Source organism: Sturnira hondurensis, unplaced genomic scaffold (genome assembly GCF_014824575.4).
Source record: "Sturnira hondurensis isolate 20B ecotype Veracruz unplaced genomic scaffold, ASM1482457v3 Scaffold0007406, whole genome shotgun sequence".
Lineage (NCBI taxonomy): Eukaryota > Metazoa > Chordata > Mammalia > Chiroptera > Phyllostomidae > Sturnira > Sturnira hondurensis.
In genome coordinates, this window is record NW_028080037.1 from 2,619,281 (window position 1) to 2,639,313 (window position 20,033).

At 59.1% G+C, this 20,033-nt stretch overlaps 2 protein-coding genes across 5 annotated transcripts in view; one reads left to right on the forward strand and one right to left on the reverse strand.

Moving 5' to 3' along the window:
- Positions 1 to 365, reverse strand: part of ZNF664 (zinc finger protein 664) — a 28,608-nt gene extending 28,243 nt beyond the window's left edge. Inside the window, exon 1 of one of the 2 annotated variants that reach the window (XM_037051912.1) lies at positions 346 to 365. The gene's annotated coding sequence lies outside the window, so the exon portion shown is untranslated. Of the gene's footprint in view, positions 1 to 203; positions 245 to 345 lie in introns of those variants that run through there. The other variant, XM_037051911.1, reaches the window with a different exon arrangement.
- On the forward strand, positions 2 to 19,502 carry CCDC92 (coiled-coil domain containing 92). 3 transcript variants are annotated; one of them, XM_037051907.1, is made up of 5 exons: positions 237 to 504; positions 1,016 to 1,053; positions 15,140 to 15,286; positions 15,795 to 15,836; positions 17,954 to 19,502. In XM_037051907.1, the coding sequence occupies exons 3-5, from the start codon at positions 15,157 to 15,159 to the stop codon at positions 18,724 to 18,726; spliced, it is 945 nt and encodes a 314-aa protein (XP_036907802.1). In that variant the 5' UTR covers positions 237 to 504; positions 1,016 to 1,053; positions 15,140 to 15,156; the 3' UTR covers positions 18,727 to 19,502. The 3 variants fall into 3 exon arrangements, with proteins under 3 accessions (XP_036907801.1, XP_036907802.1, XP_036907800.1); XM_037051906.1 differs by lacking the exons at positions 237 to 504; positions 1,016 to 1,053 and adding an exon at positions 2 to 158; XM_037051905.1 differs by lacking the exon at positions 1,016 to 1,053 and having other exon boundaries at positions 419 to 504.
- The last annotated feature ends 531 nt before the right edge of the window (positions 19,503 to 20,033 follow it).

Here is a 20,033-nt window from a genome sequence, read left to right on the forward strand (position 1 = left end):
CCCCCGCCCAGCCGGAGCCCGCGTTACCTAGGGCAACCGCAGTGCGGCCGCACCTGAGCTGTGCGCCTGCGTCCCACCCGCCAGACCCTCCCTCCCCTCTGTGCGGTCCCCTGCCCCGCCGCAGCAGCGGGAGGGGGGCGTCGCCCCCTCCGCGTCCAGTGAGTATCGATCGGCCTCCCCCGCTCCACCCCTCAGACACAGACCCGCCGCCGCGCCGGCGCCTCCGCCGCCCGCCCCGTCAGCGCAGCCAGGCCTCGCCGCCCCGGCCCCCGCTCCCAGCGTGCACAGCGGCGAGCGCTCGGGTGGGAGCCGGCGAGATGCGCTCGGCGGGCGGCACCCACTGACCTCGCTTGGCGGCCCGGCTGGGGCAGGGCCGGAGCCGGGAGCCAGCCCCGCCCGCTGCCCGCCGCCCCGCCCATGGGCCGCCGGCCTTCGCTGCCGTCCGCCCGGAGGACAGCGCCGAGGGGGGAGCCGCCTGAAGGACCGCGACGGCCGCGCCCGGAGGTGAGGCGGGGCCCGAGGTGTGACCCGGTCCAGCCCCGCTCACCTGGCAGTACCTGCGGGGAGGCTCTGAGGGCGGCGAGGGCACCTGTCAGGACAAGCATTCACGGAGATTGTTAAACCATCGCAGCAGGGGGTGGGGGTCACCCACATCCTAGCCCCGGGGCTCCAGGGTGGGGAAGGGTGTCCCCTAGCAGAAGTGCTGGGAAGGAGGACGATGGAAAAGTGAGGCGCCACGACCCCTGCGCTGGCTGCCTACAGGGTCTTGCAGCCGGTAACGCGGCGGGGGATGCCCTTGCCAGGGCTCCGGTCCAGGCTGCGGACCGTGCGCACCGCGCGCCCGAGCCAATCGGACGGGGCGGGGGAGGCCAGCAGAGCTGTCCTGCCAGGCCGGGGTGGGATGGTAGGGCGAGGGATCCGCATTGCAGGGGCCCGGGGAGCGCCGAGGGCCCGGCCCCGCTTTGTCTGGCGCGCTGTGGGGAGGAGGCCGTCTGAATCCACACCGCCCTTTCAGGTGCGGTTTCACCCCGGGGACCTTAGAGACCTTCCCTGGTAAGTTGCATTGTCTCCGGACCCGGTAGCCCTGTACGTAAGTACTCTACCTTACGGCCCTTCCCTGCCGCTTTGGTGGGGGCCTTAATGTACCCTAAAAAATGCCTCGTTTGTGATTCGTGAAGCTGAGCACCATGCGAACAGGCGGCGGAGCTCCCGGCCGAGGGCTGCAGTGAGCCGCCGCCCTCATTTACCGGAGTTACGTTTCCGTGCCGACCCTGCGGTTCCCTTTCACGCGTTGGCCCTTAGCAGTTATGATCTGTTGCGATGATGAAGATGAGATGCTCCGGAATTTAGGCTTCAGTCATTGGTCTCGTAATAACACACGAGCTGCTGAGCTGTAATGCTTTAATTACGCTACATATTTCCAGAAACCTACCTGTAAGAGTGTTAAAGCTAGAATTGCCGGGTTTTAAGACTTTTAAGTTCAAATTTTATTTAAAGAACATTGCTATTGTTTTATCAAGTGATTTTTCTTTGCATACTCAGGAATTGGCCTGCGTTTTCTTGCCAGGAAATGTAAGGGAAAAGATGCTAACATTCACCTCCCAAGATATTTTTTAATTAATATGTTTATTTTGGCTAACGTTCATTTTATGTGAAACATTTTTGATAGGTTTGAAGGCTTGTGATGGGTATATACATATGTTTATGTGCGTTTATATATATACACTACTGGAAAACCTTAAAAGTTTCTATGATTTCTCTGCATCATAATTACTCGGTAAATTTAGTTCAGTTATGCCTAAAACCTAAAGTACAGAACAGTTATCTGAATCAGGTTTTTACTGCAGCACACATAAGTACATCAACCCAATAAACAAGTTTCCTGGAAGTTAGAGATTTTTATCGTTAATTCTTTTTAAAAAACAAATGAATTATTTTGCTTACAATAGAAAATCATTTGTATTTTTAACTCCATTTGTTATTTGTTGGTTAAAATTATTTTATCTTCATCTGGTGGAGTGCATTGGCAACAAGATGTTTTTAAGAAATGTTTACTTCACAAAGCATTTTCTCTTCTCTGGAACAATGTCAGCCATTGACCGTTCCTAATACATAGTGGACACATGTTCATTAGCTAAGACATGACTAATGTCCACTGAACTGAATAGCTTTAAGGCGCCCTATGCGCGCTTCCCATACTGGGGGCGCAGGAAATGTCTGGCTCAGGTTGACGTGCAGCCTGGTTAGGCGGGTGCCGGTAATGACACAAGTTTTCACATCTGCTCCTTCGGTGTGAAGATGTTTGAGCAGGGAAGTGAACGTGTCCTGTTGTCTTCAAGTAGTCATGGTCCGACCCTCAGCAAAGGGATTTTAGGTAATTTGCAGGACCTTCCGAGCAGAGAAGAGGATTAGTACGCGCAGGGAGACAGACTTCACTTTCTCAGACAAGCAGAAGTTGCTTCCGATGAGAACCTCCCGCCGCGGGAGGAACGGGCTGTGCTCTCCCTGCAGGGCTGCTGGGAGAGTTGGCCTCCCCGCCGGAGTGGCTGCCTGGGGCAGCGCCCTGCCGTGGGAGGGGGCAGCGCCCTGCCGTGGGAGGGGCCTCCCGAGCGGGCGCCCGGGCAGCTTGCTGGAACCGGCTTGGGGCGCACTGGGGGTCTCTTATGTCTTATACTGGCTCCCAGGGTTGGGGGCGTAATGACATCCTCACACACCTACAGGAGCCCTGATAAGGTTTTCCCTGGCAGAGGCCAGCCTGGGATCAGAGAGGGTCCTGACCCCACTTTGCATTTGAATGGGGTTCTCAGGTGTTCAAGTGCTCTCACATTCAATGTTTTGCTTGAAAAGACTTTTTAATTACAGGCGGTTTGTATTTCTTCCTGTGGTTTTTGTTTTCTATAATAAACACTGAGTCGAGAGGAAAGTGACCCTTTGCTGTGAAGACAGAGTTTTCCGTGAGGCTATTTAAAAATGGAGCGTCAGCCTTGCCTTTGAGAGCTGGAAGGTTGTGAGGGTAAATGCAATGTTTTCTTAGCTGAAATTACCCTTCAAAAGGTACTGATTATGGGCTGACTCTTGTGCTCACCCCGCATTTCAGTTTCTGTTTATTTTATCACTCAAACGTGACTCAAATTTCCCAGTGAAGAGCCCGGCACTTCCGCCTACATAGGGTGCATTGGACTTGTTCAGTGTGTCTGCGTGATGTTTCAAATGTATGAAAACAGAGCTGGGGAGATGGTGGGGTGGGGCTCTGCATCTGAGGAAGAGAAAGGCATGCCCGACTTGCGCTGAGCCAGTCCAGGGACTGGTAATGTGTCATCAATAGGAGTGATGATGGGACCTTCCTGATCCCTGTGTGGAGTGGGGGCGGGGCAGTTAGGGCGCCACGTGCCCCCGGAGCTGGCCACTCCCTGGGAAGACCAGACCTCCCTAGCTCTGCACAGGATTTAAGTGGGGCAGCATGTGACTTGTCTGATTTGGGAAGAAGTTAGGAAAAAATCTGAATTAACGTACTTACCTTTTAAAAAACCCTTTGAAGAAGAATTCTTTAAGCCAGGGGTGTCAGACTCATTTTCACTGGGGGTCACATCAGCCTCGTGGTTGCCTTCAAAGGGCCGAATGTAATTTTCGGACTGTGTAAATGTAATCACTCCTTAACAGTGAAGCGAGAGCTCTGCTGCCGCCAGGTGGAAACCAGGTGCGGGGCTGATGAAACAAGGTGGAGGGCAGGTGCACCCTCCGGCCTGGTGTTTGCCGCCTGTGCTCCAGCAGACAGCTGTCACATGCTTTTGTGCCCTCTGGCCGCCTGGTGAGTCTGGGTGCACCGATTTCAGTGAGACAAGGACTTTCATACTCGGTTTGAACAAGAAACACATTATTAGTTGTACTTCACGCATGAAGGGAAAAGATAAGAATGCCAAGTTCTTCTGGCCAACCAAAAAAGAAAAGAGAACCGTACCAGTACTTACTTATCCCTTCAGGAAGCCAGAGATGCCACTCTGACTGCTGTGGCCAGCGTGGCTGATTCTCAAGTAAGGGGGCCAGTCAGTCAGCAGAAGTGTCCTCCTTTCCACAGCTTGTTCCACGTGCTCATGGCTGGGCACCAGGTTCCATGGCTGGTGACCATGAGCCAGGTGCTCATGGCTGCGCGGTGCATTTCCACTGGTCAGCACCAGAACGCGAGCCCGAGGTGCTTAAGGCTCACGCTAAGGGAGACTGAAAAGGCAGAACACTTTTAGTAAATGGCATTTGAGGCAGGTAAATAATACTCCGCAGCGGCAATTGTTTCTTTAGTGCCTCCTTGGTAACACTGGAGATGTTAAGTTCAGACCTGCAGAAGGCACATTACCTTTAACTCTTCGGATTTCCTTCCCAACCCATTTCTAAGTGCACCCGTGGCCTTCTGACCTCCTGTGCAGGGAGAGGCTTCTGAATCACCCTTCAGGCCCCTTCCTTAGGTGACGCTGCCTGCGCACGGCTGGTGCACACAGACTGTAACTCCCAGTGCCGTGACACTGCTGCCCTCTCAGAGTGCACATTTCACCTACCAATGGCGCTGTGGAGGCCTGAAGAGCCGCCTTCGGGGGCGTGTGGATGAGCAAATGAGGAAGGGTCTGTTGTTTTTCCCGCTGATGTTCCCGTGGACAGGAACGTGGCAGGGGTTTAAGGACCGGCCCATCCGTTTGGAGGAGCAGCTGGCCTTTGTCCTCCATCCTGGCCATCTTTTCCTCTTGGTTCGGTCGTGGTGACCAGACCAGAAAGTGCCTGCAGGCACGCGTCTGGGGAGGGGGAGCCGGGCTGTGTGACGGGGGCAGATCTGCCGGCCCAGTCCTGGGCCCAGTGGTTGGGGAGTGTGGGCGGGGCCATGTCTGGTGGCAGAGATCGGCAGTCTGTGAGGCACAGACCGGTCAGAGAGGGGCGGAGCCAGACTTCGCTGCTCGAAGACAGCCGCAGGTGTGTTTGGGTTTGTGTTTTTAGGGGAGACGAGGGAAAAGTCTATGTCTGCATGAAGAAAGCCGGGGGCGAGGCCTTCTCAGAGGCAGCTGCGTGGAGTGCTGTTCAGAGCTGCTTTGCGTCTTGTCCACGGTCGTGGGGCAGCACCGTGAGCAGTGCTGGACCATCACTAATTCCAGAACCTGGTGGATCCTGTCCCCGCCACCCCCAAGGGCTGCAGTGAAGGAGAGTGCTGTTGTGAGGCAGCTCTGGGCCGCCAGGACCACCCTCTGCGGGCGGTCAGCACGAGCCCAGCACACGGGTGGAATCCGAGTACCCACCCCTCGGCCACAGAAGGAAGTGGAGGGAAGATACTGACTCTTGATCTTGACTCCTGATACAACACAGGCAGTTGTTCTCAGGCAAGGCTGGCATCTCGCCGAGGGGAGTGCTGGGCACACTGGCATCAGCAGCCCATGGAACTGTCAAGTCCCCACAGGAGGGGGTAGGGCTGTGTGCACTGGAGACCCTGAACATGAGCCTAGCGGCCCAGGCGTTCAGCACCCAAGGGTGCAGTGCACTGACACCCTGTCATTGCCCCCAGTGACAGGACACAGCTTCAGCCAGCACAGTCAGGTTCTGCCACAGGGGGGTGGGGGGCAGTAACCGGGAGTCTCATGCCTCCTCTATGCCAAAAGGATCGAGACCCGGTCCCTGCCTGCCAGGGATTCCCACGCCTCCAAGGGAGACCGGCAGGTGAGGAAGGAGCAGCCTCGGGTGAAGCAGTGGGCGTGGGCCCTCTACCCTGGCCGAGCTGCACAGACATCCCGAGGGCGTCCTTACACACCCATCTCTGTGCTCTTAGGGCCGCGTCCGCGTTCATCGCCTGAATACAGTCAGCTCGGAGAGGCCCGAGCGAGTGCTCGGCGTGCACTTGGAACATTCGCCCTCTTGATCTTGACCCCTGGTGCGTGTTTAGGAGGAGCTGGCTGCCCAGCCTACCGTAATGGGCCTTGTAAACGTCAACAAATTTTTAAAAATCGATGATGATATTAAGCTCACGGCCATCACTGTAGTCTCTTGGCAATGCAAGAGGTTCTGAGGGTTGTACAATGTGTGGAACACCGCGTTCTTTAACTGGGAAGTTCTAAAATGAAAATCAAGGATTCTCCTTTAGGTGGAATAAAAGCCAGCTGTGCAGAAAACTTGCTGCATCACCCTTGTGTTTCCCTTTGCATCGCGGACCAAGAACAGCATCATCCACGCTCGTCAGAGCGTTTCCCGAATCCCTGCATTTCTGCCCTCGCTGCAGAGGTCCTACAGTGAGAACCCAGCCCTTGGTTTCCCCGAGGCACAGCCACAGCTCCACACTGAGAGTTACACGGTCCACTCATCAACAGAGGTGGCTTTTCCAGGTGTCAGCTGCGCCCAGTAAGAGAGATCCTGGGTCACAAACGCCAGAATGTCCCAAGCAAGGCCCCTCTCTTGCCATTGAAATGAAGCCTGATTTCATTCCAGCCGTTCCCCCTCCTCTACCCCTTTCAGGGCCGGTCCCCCACGCTCACAGGCACAACACGCACCCTCCAGGGGGGGTGGGGGGCTGCCAGAGCAGAGAGTGGGGGGGGCGCCGCTGGCTGTCACCCAGAGAGAGCCCTCTCTCGAAGGGCCGGCTCCCATTGCTAGGGCACCAGGGACAGGTTTAGTGGAAGACAATTTTCCATGGATGGGAGCAGGCGGGAGAGGGGAGGCAGTGCGCCAGGAGGGGGAGGTTGGGGACCGCTGTGCTGGAGGGGGTGTTCGTTCACGCAGGGGCAGGGGACAGCAGGAGAGCCCTGTGCCCATGGAGTTGGCACTCTGGGAATGTAAGAAAGATGAACAAGTGACTCAACAGCGGGTAGTGGTGACTGCTATGAAAGCGTGAGATGGGACCGTGAGACGGGGATGGCAGTACAGCGTTGAGTTACCCTTGCAGAGAAGGACCCAGCCACAGCAGCCCCGGGCTGCTGAGGAGCCGGGGAGACATCGGAGTCGCCGTGACGGCGGCGCAGTTCCGGGCTTGGCCCTGACCGCTCTGAAGCCGCCCTGCCCCGGACAGCAGCCGACCGCCTCCCAGGGCCACTTAAATTTTTACTCCAGTTAAAAGAAAATGAAAAATTCAGTTTCTCAGAGGCACCTGCTGCCTTTCCAGTGCTCAGTGCGGCCAGCTCATGGGGCTAGTGGCTACGCTAGCGGACCAGCAGAGCAGCGAGCACACACAACACCCCGCCCTTGCACCTGTTCTGCTGGGCAGCGCCTCTTTGCATAAACTCGCTCCACTCCCCAACAGCCCTAATAACGCCGGCACCGCCCCCTTCGCAGTGAGGGAAGAGAGCACGGGGCGGCAGGTGTAGCCTGCCCCACGCTGCCTATTAGTGAGTGGCAGGGCTGGATCCGGAGCCTGGGGTCCTCCCGACCCTGCTGCGTCACAGCAGCTCACACATGAGTGCCCGTCCTCTCAAAAGTCCACTACCGTCTGGACGGTGACCATGGGGGAGGCAGCACCTTGCTAAAATCTGGGCGTCGGGTGCCTTCAGCTTCAGCGGAAATTCTGAGCCAATGGTTAGATCTGTTTCCTGATTACAAATGTAGGCCTCTGCGAGCACCATCTCTTCCTCCTCAAAAAGAAAAGGGGGCGGGGCTGCAGGGCACCAAGGGCAGGCCGAGTGCGGTCTCAGGGAAGTTCTCGACGGACCCAGAGACTTCACCAGGGCCGGCCCAACCAGAAGAAGCGAGACGCCCAGGCTGAGAACCTGGGACTCTCCGTGGAAAACTTGGACCCTCTGAACCAAAACACCCGCGTGCCCAGCGGGCCCCACAGCCCGAGGGTTACAGCTGGCCCCGTGGTGGCAGATCAAGATCACAAATGAGCGAACGAAACGGAGGCCACAAATAGACGGGAAAGTGACAAAGGTCCCAGTGGGAAACGGTGACCTCTCGCAGGGTGAAGTGAGGGCAAGGCTGGACAGACTGCGTCCCGCACTGCGACGAACCTTGGGTTCGGGCGCCTCTGTCCGCTCGCCCGGGTTCCCCTGCTCCTCCCTTGGCCGACAGATGCTGCAGGAAATACATTTGTCCACCCTTTTCCTTTTCTTTATTTGTTTTCCTCTCTTTTTGTTGGGTGACATACTAGTGGCTCTGGCATACTAGTTGGACCTGGTCCAAGTCTGGTTGCCACGTTGAGCTCTGAAGTAACGCACACACACCCGCACGCCTTGCACGCACCACCTTCATCCGGGTCTCGGCGTGCGGGGTTTGCCGGAAACAACAGGCCTCCTTAAGGGATTTTGTGCAGAGTTTCCCCCTCCCTGGCACTTAGTGTGCGGCATCCGGAAGGAGGAGATTGCGGGGCTCTGGGAGTTCCGGGCTTCCCGACGTCACAAAGAGGCACTGTGGCGGAGAGGGCTCCACGGGGGTCGGGCTGAGACGCCATTGTCAGCGGAGCCTGAAGGCACCGCAGGTTCGCGGGACGGGCAGTGATGCGGGCGGGTCGTCCGCGTTGGGCTGCCGGACCACTAGATGGGAGATCCGGGGGTCGGGCAGCCTTCGGTGCACATGCTGAAGCCGGCAAAACACAGTTCCAGGCAGTGAAGGTCTAGGTGAATGCCGCTTCGAAGAAAGAGTTTCTCACCTTTAAAAGTATTGGTACACAGGCTGCTATTCCACAGAAGTGTCCGATGAGAAGCAGTGTTAGTCCCACCAGCACACACATAAGGACTGAATGAAACGTCCGGCCACAGTGGCCCCGGTCGCCGGGCAGGCTGCTGTCGGGCTGCTTCGGTCGTTCTGAAGATCTCCAGGGTCCTTCGTTTCAGCTCTTCTGACATAACTGGTACAGGCCCGTCTTGTAGACGGCGCGTGACAGGAGGTGGCCTTTTCCCGCTTGCTTGCCTAGGTGAGCTGCAACGCTGTCCAGGGTGATGTGGCCGGAGCTGGGCAGGCTCGTCCGAACCTTTCATGAGGGTAGCGTGTCTCTTCCTGGTGGGAGAGAAGCAGCTCGGACGCCGGAGGAGGGTCTCTTGTCCTGTTAGCGCCGGCGAAACTGGAGAGTGGGGTGCAGTCGGCGAGCATCCCGCCTCAGTGAGCACCGCGTTCCTTTCCTTAAGCCTGTGCTGTAAGTAGGCCCACGAGAATGGGTGACGGGAGCCCTCTGGGTGAAATCAGTAGAAATGGTTCATCCGTCTGGCAAGCCACAGAGCAGGGCTTTTAAAGCAGGGGACTCCTCGAGCTCTCAGCTGGGGAAACACAGTTTGGGCAGCACTCGCCCAGCCCAGAGCCTGGGGAGGGCCACCCATGGGGTCTGGGGACAGAGAGGACTCAGGCTCCAGGCCCCTCTGTCCTCACTTACTGACCGGGAGCCAGTGAAACCCACAGCGATCGCCGTCAGAGGGAGACACTCGCTTCCCCTTCCACGTAGAGGGAAATGTTGGAGGTAGAACCACGTGTAGGATGAGCTGTGAGCTTTGTGTCTCAAAATTGTTGGCTCAGCATCAGCAGGGTGAGTGACAAGCTTGTTAGCAGTTTACAACCTCGTCTCTCTTTAGCTGTAAGTGTTTCCAGCTCTAGCTTATGAAAGGAAGGAAGGAGGCTGCAGGGGTGGTCCCTGGAGGCGGTCCCCCCGGGGCCACCAGAAAGGGCAGGGGGAGGACGGGCAGCGGGAAGGGCCGCCACTGCCCCTCCACCCCTTCCCTGGCAGGAGCTCCCAAGCCTTTCCCCTCGGGACAAAGTGCATAGCCGCCTGGGGTCCGCATTGGGCCTGGGCAGCAGCCCCTCCCTGTCAGGAGACAGGCGCTGGGGCCTGGCCTTCGAGGGCAGGGTCCACCCAGGGTGTGGGCATGGTGGAGGGTAAGTCACCCTGTTTTCCAGGAGGCCCTGGCGCTTCCAGAGGGGCCCGCAATTCCAGACCAGGGAGCTCCGTCATCTGCCCGCCGTGAGGCCCTTTCAGACAACGCACGACACAGATGTGCTTTCTCCCCGGGACCTTTTTACGTGGAGGGGCTGAGCCTCCTCGCCCCCCCCCCCCGCCCCATACAGACACTTCACGTGGTTTTTAAACAGAAGCCAATAGAAACCCGAAGTCTGAGATGATCAGGCTGCAGGGAAACGCGGTTATAAACTCATCACGCAGGCCCCAGTGCTGCCGGCTCCCCAGACTGCCCGATCGCATTTCCACGTCTTGTTGCCAGTCCCTCTGACCGCATCCATTACCGCCCTAAGGCGAGGCTGAGCACCCCTCCAGAGGGAAATGGCTGTCAGCGTCTTGAGATGGCGGGCAAGGTCAGAGAACTGCAGGGATGCGCAGTGCACGCGCGTCGGGAACACTCAGGTGGCATCACCACCATCTTCTGCGTATCTTGGGGACACTGAATTGTGACTTTGTGAAAGCAGCCTTCCTGCTCACTTCTTGGTTCTGCTGAGCCACTCCCAGTTCCAGCCACCCAGGACTGCCCGGAACAGCGCAACTGAAGCCTAGGGTCCCCCTTGGCCAGGGGGTAGTTAGTGATTATCTTTTGGGGGAGAAATTGCCTTATAATTTTTCCTGACCATAAAGCAATATATGTTCAACCCCACAGAAGATCTTGGTTGAACCAAAATAGAATTTTTAAAAAGTAAAACTCTCCCACAATTCACCACCTAGATGTAAATGCTTCCGATGCNCACTTCTTGGTTCTGCTGAGCCACTCCCAGTTCCAGCCACCCAGGACTGCCCGGAACAGCGCAACTGAAGCCTAGGGTCCCCTTATAATTTTTCCTGACCATAAAGCAATATATGTTCAACCCCACAGAAGATCTTGGTTGAACCAAAATAGAATTTTTAAAAAGTAAAACTCTCCCACAATTCACCACCTAGATGTAAATGCTTCCGATGCTTTGCTGTAGGCCCTTCCAGACCCATAACTGGGCGCACACGTACAGGAGTGTGGCGTTCCACTTCGTCACGGCGTGCGCTCTTTTCACCAAAACGTTTCTGCAGTGACTGTTGAATGCTTACGGTTTCTTAAAATGAGTCCTTTTTCTTGGTTCCATAATTACTGGGGATTCTCAAATAACCCAGCAGTTGAAGTTGTTAAATACGGGTGCAGAGAGAAGTTGTGGGTTCCTCCAACTTTAGATAGTGTCTCTGACCAGGATTGCTGTGAGCTCAGAATAATGTTGCGGACGTGACAAGCCTCCCTTCTTCGACAGGCCACAATCTCAGGTTTAGAGTCATTGGCCTAGTTGGCCTGGACCTCTCTTAGCGTCTTGTAAAGTGTTATAGATGGTCTCAGAGTAAGAAGTGGGTTTTGCCGTCCCCTGGGGCACGCCCGACTCTCTCCGCTTCCCCGAGTGGCTGCTCTCCGGGGACAGTGGAAGCCGAGGGCCTGCAGAAAGTGTGTGCGCTTTCGTTCCCTCCTGAAGCAGCAGCTGGAATACAGTTCACTCCACACTTAGAGGACGTTCCGGAAATGCCCTGGTGCGCGACCACGGAAGCCCCGTGGGGCGTGTTTCCAGGACTGCTGGCCGGGGGTCACACGGAACAGCACAGCTGGCGTCTGGTGGGCGCTCACTCTGCACCGGGCGTTGTCACTGATCGCGTTCAGCGCCTGCAACAACCCCGCGAGTTAGAGATCCTGACCTAGGTGAGCAGGTGGCATCTAACCCGGGACACCGTCCGACCCCAGGGCCCTGCCTCTCTGTCGTCTTCGATCCCCTTGTGCTCGGCAAAGCCTCGGCCTCCGTTCCTCGTCTTGACACGGAGAGGCGTTGGCATGGCTGACGTGGACGGTTCTTCCACACTCAGCATTTCCGAATCCACAAGCCTGCCTGGGAAACCGTCTCCCTGCCAGGAGCCGTCTCTCCAGGTCACCACCACGCCCGCTGCCTCTGTCCCCTGGCCAGCCTTCACTTTCTCGACGGCACAGCCTCTGCTGCCAGGCACCAGAGCAGCGCGGGAGGTTCCCACGAAAAAGCCTCCAAGGTCCCTGAAGGGCTGAGATGCTGCCACCTTGAGGGCCAGGCTGCCCCCTCGGCCGTGGTGCTGGCAGAAGGCACAGAGATTGGCCAGCGGGCTCCAGCCATGCTGGTCGTTCCCGGCATGAGAGAGCTGCATGTGAGTGGGTCATAACTTATTCATGACTGCAGTCTAAAATAGCTTCTTCTAACTAATTCACAGCTACCACGTGGGTGCTGTGTGCTACTTTTTCAGGTACTAAAATTATTACCCTACTTCCACGGGCTTTGTGTGCCACGAAAGTAAGTCTGCTTTTGATTGCACGGGAACAGAGACACTTCCCGTTTCGAGCGGTGAGAGCCTTCCCCATTGAAGTCATTCCATTTCTCTCGGCTGAAGAAACGCAGTGGAGCGGTGCATTGGCATGCTGCTTCTGGCGTGCCAGGACAGCGCGATGAGGTCAGGCTGCAGTCAGCGCTGCGGCCGAGCTTTCTGAGCAGCGCATGCAATTCTTGTTGTGACCTCCACGCGGCACCATGGGGGGCAGGTGAAGGTTATCTGAAGTCCGGACGTAACGTGTGAGCCCAGGTGTGCAGGAAGGACGGCAGTCCACTAGGCAGGGGGCAGGGTGGTTTGCCACAGACATTCCAGACGGGGGAGCAAGGTGTGCAAAGCCACATGGGAAGGGCTGTGGCAGAGGCCAGGGTGACAGGACAGCTGCACCAATGGAGCACCCGGGGGTTTGGGGGCCGGATTGGGCCCAGGCCAGGGAGGGCAGGCGTGGCCTCCAGGAATGTGGGGTCCGGTCCCAGGAGCATCCGAGGGCTGTGAGGTGATCAGAGCTGTGTGTGAAAACAGACGCGTAGCCCAGACGTGTGCGCGGTTAGGGGAGACGTCAAAGAACACAGTGTGTGTCTGAAAGGGCAAGTGGGCGTCTGGATGGGTCCCCTCCACTGGAACCCCAGAGCCACTTCTGGTGGCCCGGAATGGCCTCGCTGACTTGAGGCCTGCTGACTTGACCCCGGGACCTGCAACCGCGGCCAGTGTGTCCGAGAGGATAAGAGGCCGGGTTCAGGGAGCGCTGCCTCTGGCTGGGCGCGTACCTGTGAAACTGCTGGCGGCCCCCGGCAGCGCCGAGGGTCACGAGTGCAGGGCCTCGAGGCAGCGCCGAGGCACAAAGAGCCCGCAATCAGCAGGCCAGGAGGTGCCCCAGTGACATGGGCAGTGCACGTGACACAGGCAGTGCGGGCCCTGTGGCTCCGCCTGTGGGAGTGGCGACACACAGCCACTGTGGGGAGGACGCCTTTGCCCAAGCAGGAAGCACTATTCATGTGGAGCCGAAGCCCCCCGTCTCTGCCACCCTCCTTCACGCTGACCCTCCTGGGGAAGGGCCCGCGACACTCCTCGTGGCTCCAACTCTCCCCGAGCCTCAGAGGAAAAGGGACACTTCTGTGGCTTCGTTCGCATCACCTTGTTGGAGGGACTGAATCGTTACAACAGTCGTGTCATCAGCAGCCAAGGGTAAGAACTGGAAACAGCTCCTTGTAAGTGGTAGTTGCCCTCTGCCCTGGGGAGTTCGTGACACTGTTGAGCTTTTGAGCCAATGGGAAAGTGAGGTGGTGATTTAGGTGCCTTTTGGAACCATGACTTGTGTCCTGGCACCTGAGGGGGCCTGTCATGTCCACGTGTGTCCGACAGCTGGAGCACGCCCCGCGCAGTTGGCACTCGGGTCTCGGGCCTTTCAAGTCAGCACTGAGGGCAGCCGGCGGGGCCGGGTAGCCCTTGGGGCAACCCTGTCGGAGTGCCCCACAGAGCTGGTGGTGCACACCCCGCTTTACATGACAAGGAACCGGCCGGTTCCTGTTCCCAGCCTGCTGCCCCCCAGACGGCTGCCCGTGACGAGGGGCGCATCGGGCCTGTTTTCATTTCTGTGGTGACGACAGGGAGCGAGTGAATTACAGGCTGAGTCCAGCTGACCATCGCTGACTCGCCGGGGCAGTCAGAGCGCGAACACACACTCAGCCGCGTTTCCATTGGGACGGATGGAACTGAATGCTGCCCCATGCTGGGGTGGGCTGCCGCCGAGGTGACGGGCGCTCTTCTCCCTCCCTGCCGTGTGGCGGATGAGAAGCAGGGATGGGCGCATTGTACTGTTGGTGCTGGACGAGGCTCATGGAACCTTGGTGCATCACGCCGGCTTTCAGAGAGGCAGGCCGGGGATGTGCGGAGAGAGCCCGTGGGAACGGACGTTCTTCAGTGCCACACGCACACTCGGCAGGTCGGCCCCCTGGCTGCCTGGTCCAGCAGGTGCTGGCCGCGAGCCTCCCATGTGCCCCGCGTCTCGCAGGGCTGGGGTGGGACGCAGTGGGGGACAGGCCGGGAGTGGGTGCGTGGAGGTTGCAGTTATGAACCATTCTTAGCTCCAGAGTTGGAGCTGAAGTATGTGCTCGATTTTCCAGTAGCCAGGAGTGTCATGGGTGTCCCCGGCATGGCGACGGACTGGTGTGTGGGAGTCGGCAGAGCCGTCCCTCACGGGCGCGGGGCCGTGTCTCCTCTGGAGTGGACTCTGCCACAGCAGGTTGGGGAAGTGCACTCCAAGGCCCCGCGTTCACAGGAATCGTTGATGAGAAGACGTGCGTTCCGGCCCGCGCGTTCTTTGGTGCCAGCAAGGCGTCTGGGGTTCCTCCAGTGGCCCTGCCTCGGCAGATGGGCTTCGCGCGTTTCTCGAATTACAGGAGAGGCAGTCTCAGGCTGAGAGAGCAGCTGCTGGTGGGCGACTGAGGCCACACAGAGGCGCGGGGGTCAGGGTCAGGGACATCCCTCCAGCCATGGCCCTGTGAGGTGCTTCTCGGGAAGTTCCCGAGGAGTGGGGGGCTCAGCTCTGGGGAATCTAGGACTTACTCTGGGCCCCACCCACTTCTTCCTCTGACTCCCGCCTTTGGCCAGCTCCAGACACCAACTGAGGGCACGTTCACCTGTGTCCCGGGCACGCAGCTTTGCGTGGGGAGGCAGTCGGCTCTCGCCTGGTCAGGGAAGTCCTTCGGGAGCGGTTCTTCCGCTCCGCCGGATCTAGTGGCCAGCGGAGAGGCCAGGATTTGGAGTCGGGGGGCCCTGGGTCTGCTGTGTCTCTGCACCCGAGCCGTTGCCCAAGACCCTGCAAAGCCAATGAGGGCGGAGGGCATCCTCCTCCCTGTGACCTTGTTGCCGGGGACAGCAACCAGGTTCTGTGTTTTCCTGCAGGTCACCTGGATGCTAGCATGGCCACCGCGAGCCTGGAGAACCAGCTGCAGAGTGCGCAGAAGAACCTCCTGTTCCTGCAGCGCGAGCACGCCGGCACGCTCAAGGGCCTGCACGCCGAGGTCCGGCGGCTGCAGCAGCACTGCACAGGTGCCCGCGCCGCGCCGCCAGCCAGCCTGCACAGGGGGGTCTGGCTCCAGGGCAGCTCCGCGCGTGGCTGGCCCCCCAGGCCAGTGGCGGGGATTGGGGGATGCTCACTGCTCTCTGATGCGGGGGACCTGTTGTCACAGAGACCATGTGCATAACGCCCTCTGCCTGACAGGCGTGATGCCCTTCCCTGGCGTGGCGCAAACTAGTGAGATTGGGACGCGGTGGTCAGAACTGGCAGCGGGTTTTGGAACCGCAGACCGAAGTGGGGTACTGCAGCAGAGCGAGCTGCGTGCTGGGGTGGGTGCTGGGGTGCGCCCTAGGGGAAAGGAGGGTTCCCTCCGAACCCCAGTGAGGATGGGGCTGCTGCTGGTTCCCGCCGCTCGCACGCTCGCCTCTCACCCTGACCCGGGCAGGACTCACCGGCCGATGGTTCGGTGTTTTCGGAGCTGGCGAGGCCTCTGAAACGCACCGTGACCTCACAGAGCTAATGTCTGCGGTTCCTTTTCAGATTTGACTTATGAGCTGACACTCAAAAGTTCCGAACAGACAGGTAAGACCGCCCTCCCTGAACGCTCATGGTACTGCTCCGGCCGAGGCCTGTGTGGGCGGCTGGTTCTCGCTGTGGGGAAGACCCACTCGCTGCGCCGAGCTGTATGTGGGGCCGAGCCCAGCAGACGGAGGGAGGGAGGTTCCAAGGGGCAGCGGGGCGGCGGCCCCAGTCCTCCTGTTTCCTCCTGGTGGACACCCGCACGGGCAGTGCCTCTCATGTGCTGCTGGACGCTTTGCTTGTCTACAGCAAACGTGTTCCTTCTGTCACTCAGAAATAACTGCTACTTAAATCAGAGAGAGGAGGAGGAGTGGGGTCCTAGCACCCGCCCCCAGCCTCTCACGCAGCACAGGCGGTGCCGTGCTTGGTAAATCCCGGTTGAGGGAGTGGTCGAATTGCTGGGTGGCCCCCAAATGTCACTGAGCATCTTTCTTTAGACCCTAGCCCCAGGAACCCTTCCCCCCACCAGAGTCCTCAGGGCCCCCTGAGACACCACCAGGGGGAGAAGGTGAGCCTGGGCCTCTGCGGCCCTTTACGAACAGCTGGCTCCCAGGGGCACATGGGGACTCAGAAAGCACAGCGCCCACACAGGAGTCGGTGGCAGCTGTTACTCGTGGTGGGGCCCGGGTGCTTGTCCAGGTCAGGGGCCACCTCCACAAGGCTAGGCGCACACCGGGCGCTTCGCTGGCCGTGTGCATCCCCGGTGCCTCAGTCTCCTGGGTGTGCCTTTCAGAGCTGAGACGCCTCTGTGTCTGCTGCAGGACAGGAGGTGCTGGCGCACCCTCGGGGGCCCTCGGTAGAGGAAGGAGCCCTGGGCCAGGAACTGGGCCCCCAGGGACTCGGGAGAACAGGACACCTCCTGTCGGAGACCCCAGCCCACACCCTTGTCATCGAGCCGAAGAAATCAGGGCACCCTCATGTCCTGTCCCCTGCTGGCCCAGGCTTCTTCTCAGCCCTAAGTCCTAGACCACCTTCTCACTGGCTCCTCGTGAGTGGCAGGGGCTCGCGGCACCAATGGGCACGGCGTGTCTCGTGATGGCAGTGGAAGCCTTGCAGGTGGCCTGGAGGGGGCTGTGTGCTCCTAGGGGTAAAAGCCACTGCTCTGCATTAGCCCCGAAGCACCTGCCCATCCCACGTAGCTCCAGGGACACGGGTGGGAAGCACGCGAGGCCTGGGTCCTCCCATGGAGGCTCTGCTTGCAGGAGTCCAGGCCGGGACTGGGGAGTCTGTGTTCAAGTGCCCGTGGCCGACAGCTCAGGCAGGCTCGGCAAATACTGCCTTAGCTGGCGGAGAGCAGCCACCGCCATGGCTCGGTGCACAGGCAGCTTTCCTGGGGACAAACTTCTAGAAAGGATGTGTGTGCAGAGAAGGATGGGGACATTCCTGTGAAAGAGCGAAAAACTGTCAGAGCAGGGTGCCGACTCTCGGCAGAGCCGCTCCAGAGTCTGGGGGAGGAGGGACCGGCACAGGCTCCCTCCCCTGGGGCCCTGGCGTCACTGACAACTCGGACCGGCAGCCCCGCCATCTGAGAGCTATGCCAAGGGCCAGGCCTCCTGCCTCCTTGGACCCCACTCAGTTGCGCAGATCGGCCTGCACCCCGGGGCGGGTTGAAGGCTCGGGGTAGCGGCAGCAGGAGTCACGGGTGCCTGGGCACAGTCGCAGGGACGCCACACCCTGAGAGATGATGTGAGAGGGGACCGTGTCAGAGGAGAGGTGGCAGCCAGACATCTGTCCCCTCTGCAACTTCGGAGTTTTTGTGCGTCAGACGTGGAGAATTTTTACAGCGGGCTTCGAGAACGGTGACTTGAATGGAGCAGGCACTGAGGACGCCTCACCCAGGCAGACAGATGGGTCTGCTGCAGTTCGGTCTTGAGTATTTGGTGAAATGCCAAAAACTCTGAAGTTGCACATTTTAGCTTCAGCAGTTCTTAAATGTGGGGACCTTCTTTTATACAGTAAACTGAGAGCTGAGAGCTGCCTGGGCTCTGAAGGCCCCCAGCCCCCTGCCCTGTAGGAGCCAACGGCTGACCCCCGGTGGGAGCAGGACCCCCATGCCCAGGCCCAGGCCCGCCTGCCTCTGTGTTGGGTTCTCAGCCTGGTGCCCCTGCTTGTGCTTCCAGGAGACGCCCCTTCCAGGAGCAGCGAACTGCAGAGAAGATGTGAGGAACTGGAGGCTCAGCTGAAGGTCCAGGAGCAGGAGAATGCCGAGCTGCTGCGGGAGCTGGAGCAGAAGAACGCCATGATCGCGGTGCTGGAGAACACCATCAAGGAGCGGGAGAAGAGGTACCTGGAGGAGCTCAAGGTCAAGAGCCACAAGCTGAACATGCTATCCGGCGAGCTGGAGCAGCGCGCCAGCACCATCGCCTACCTGACCTCCCAGCTGCACGCCACCAAGCGGAGGCTGCTCAGCTCCAGCGGGGCCTCGGAGGGCAGCCCCTCGGGGAGCCCCGTGGCCAGCTACAAGCCGGCGCCCCCCAGGGACAAGCTGCCGGACACGCCCCGCCGCCGCATGAAGAAGAGCCTGTCTGCGCCCCTGCACCCGGAACCGGATGAGATCTGCAGGCTGGGGGCCGAGAGCCGGAGACTACTGCTGCGGGAACCGGTGGATGCCATGCCCGACCCTACCCCGTTCCTGCTGGCCAGGGAGTCGGCCGAGATGCACCTCGTCAAGGAGAGGCCCCTGGTCATCCCCCCCATCGCCTCTGACCGCGGCTCCAGCGAGCAGCGCAGCCCGGCCCGCGAGAAGCAGCACAAGGTCCACGTGGGTGTGGCCCACCGCATCCCCCACGGGGCCTCCCTGCAGGCCCCGCCGGAGGTGGAGACGCTGGCAGTCGACCAGGTGAACGGAGGCAAAGTCGTCAGGAAGAACTCGGAGGCGGACAGAACTGTGTGAGGCCTGCCAGGCGCCCTTCACCTTTGGCCGTCCACGCACTGTGATCACCGCTAGGAAAAACTCATCCATCCACACCCCCCTTTTTTTTAATTTCCATGCATGCCAAATTGTTTTCAGGCCTGTCAACAGATTCCCCCCAACTCCACTTGCTCTTACACCAAAATGTGACCGTGCCCCTGCTGCTGCGGACACCTGTTTGCTCGCCGCCGTGGCCAAACCCCCGTGTGCCGAATGGCTCCCTTCCCCACCCCGCCCCGCACGTCTCCGCGTGCTCGGCCGGAGCGAGGGCCACGGCTGCACGCTGCTCAGTGGTAGCGAGCTCAGATGGCCACGCGCGTTTCCGGGGCTGCCTGTGCAGGGCGGCCCTGCTCCCTCCCGAGCCCCTGTGACCTCCTGCAGACCTTCCCCAGGGCGACGCCGTGACCGAGCGGCTGTATGTGTATGTCACAGGCACTAAATAAGATGACGTTCCTCCTTCTGTCACCACCACCTGAAGTGTGTTCCTATTTTTTGTTAGTTTTCTCCAAAATGTTCAAGATCCCAACAAACTTTATTTTCTGAACCTGCCTCCTTTCAGTCTGTGTCTTTTATTAAACCAGCAGAGGGAGGGAGATGACCGGGAGGGACAGGCACCTCCCCGTGACTGTTGCGTTCTTACCCAGACAGTGGGTTCGCCCACAGCCTTGGCCTGCGGAGGCTGGGGGTTCACTTCTGGAAAGAGGTGTCTCCTTTATCATGGTTCAGAGCTACCACTTAGAACATTCTGGTCTTCTGAAGTTGTGGCAAAAACTACTTTTGCCCATGACTGCCCTGCCCTCTGTGGGTGCTCAGCCCTGCCCCACCATGTCGGCCAAGCCCGGGCTCCAGGCTGACCCTGCGGTGCGCAGAAGTAAGGGACACCCAGTAGTCTCCAGTCCTGGAGGTTGTGAGTCTGCACCCAACCCCAAACAGACCCAAACAACTGGGGTAGGGGCTTGTGCAGGAATTAAACACCGAGCTCAACAGCCTCACCTGTACAGGGCAGGCCTGAGACAGAGGAGCAAGGCCAGAGGGTTCTGGAAGGGGGAGGGTGGCTGGGGCTAACTCGGCCCGCTGTCAGCCCAGGGAAGGCGCTCTGCCTGCCGCAGCCCAGCAGCCAGGGCCTTCGGCCCACACCCCGGCGAGTCAGCTCTTGCCCCAAAAAGGCATCTGCCGAAACACCACAGACCGAGACGATCAAACACACGCCTTTGGAAAGTTACATTAGATTTCTCACTTTGCCTTAGGCTTAACCAAGTGTTTCCTCTGAGAATGAAAATAAAACACTC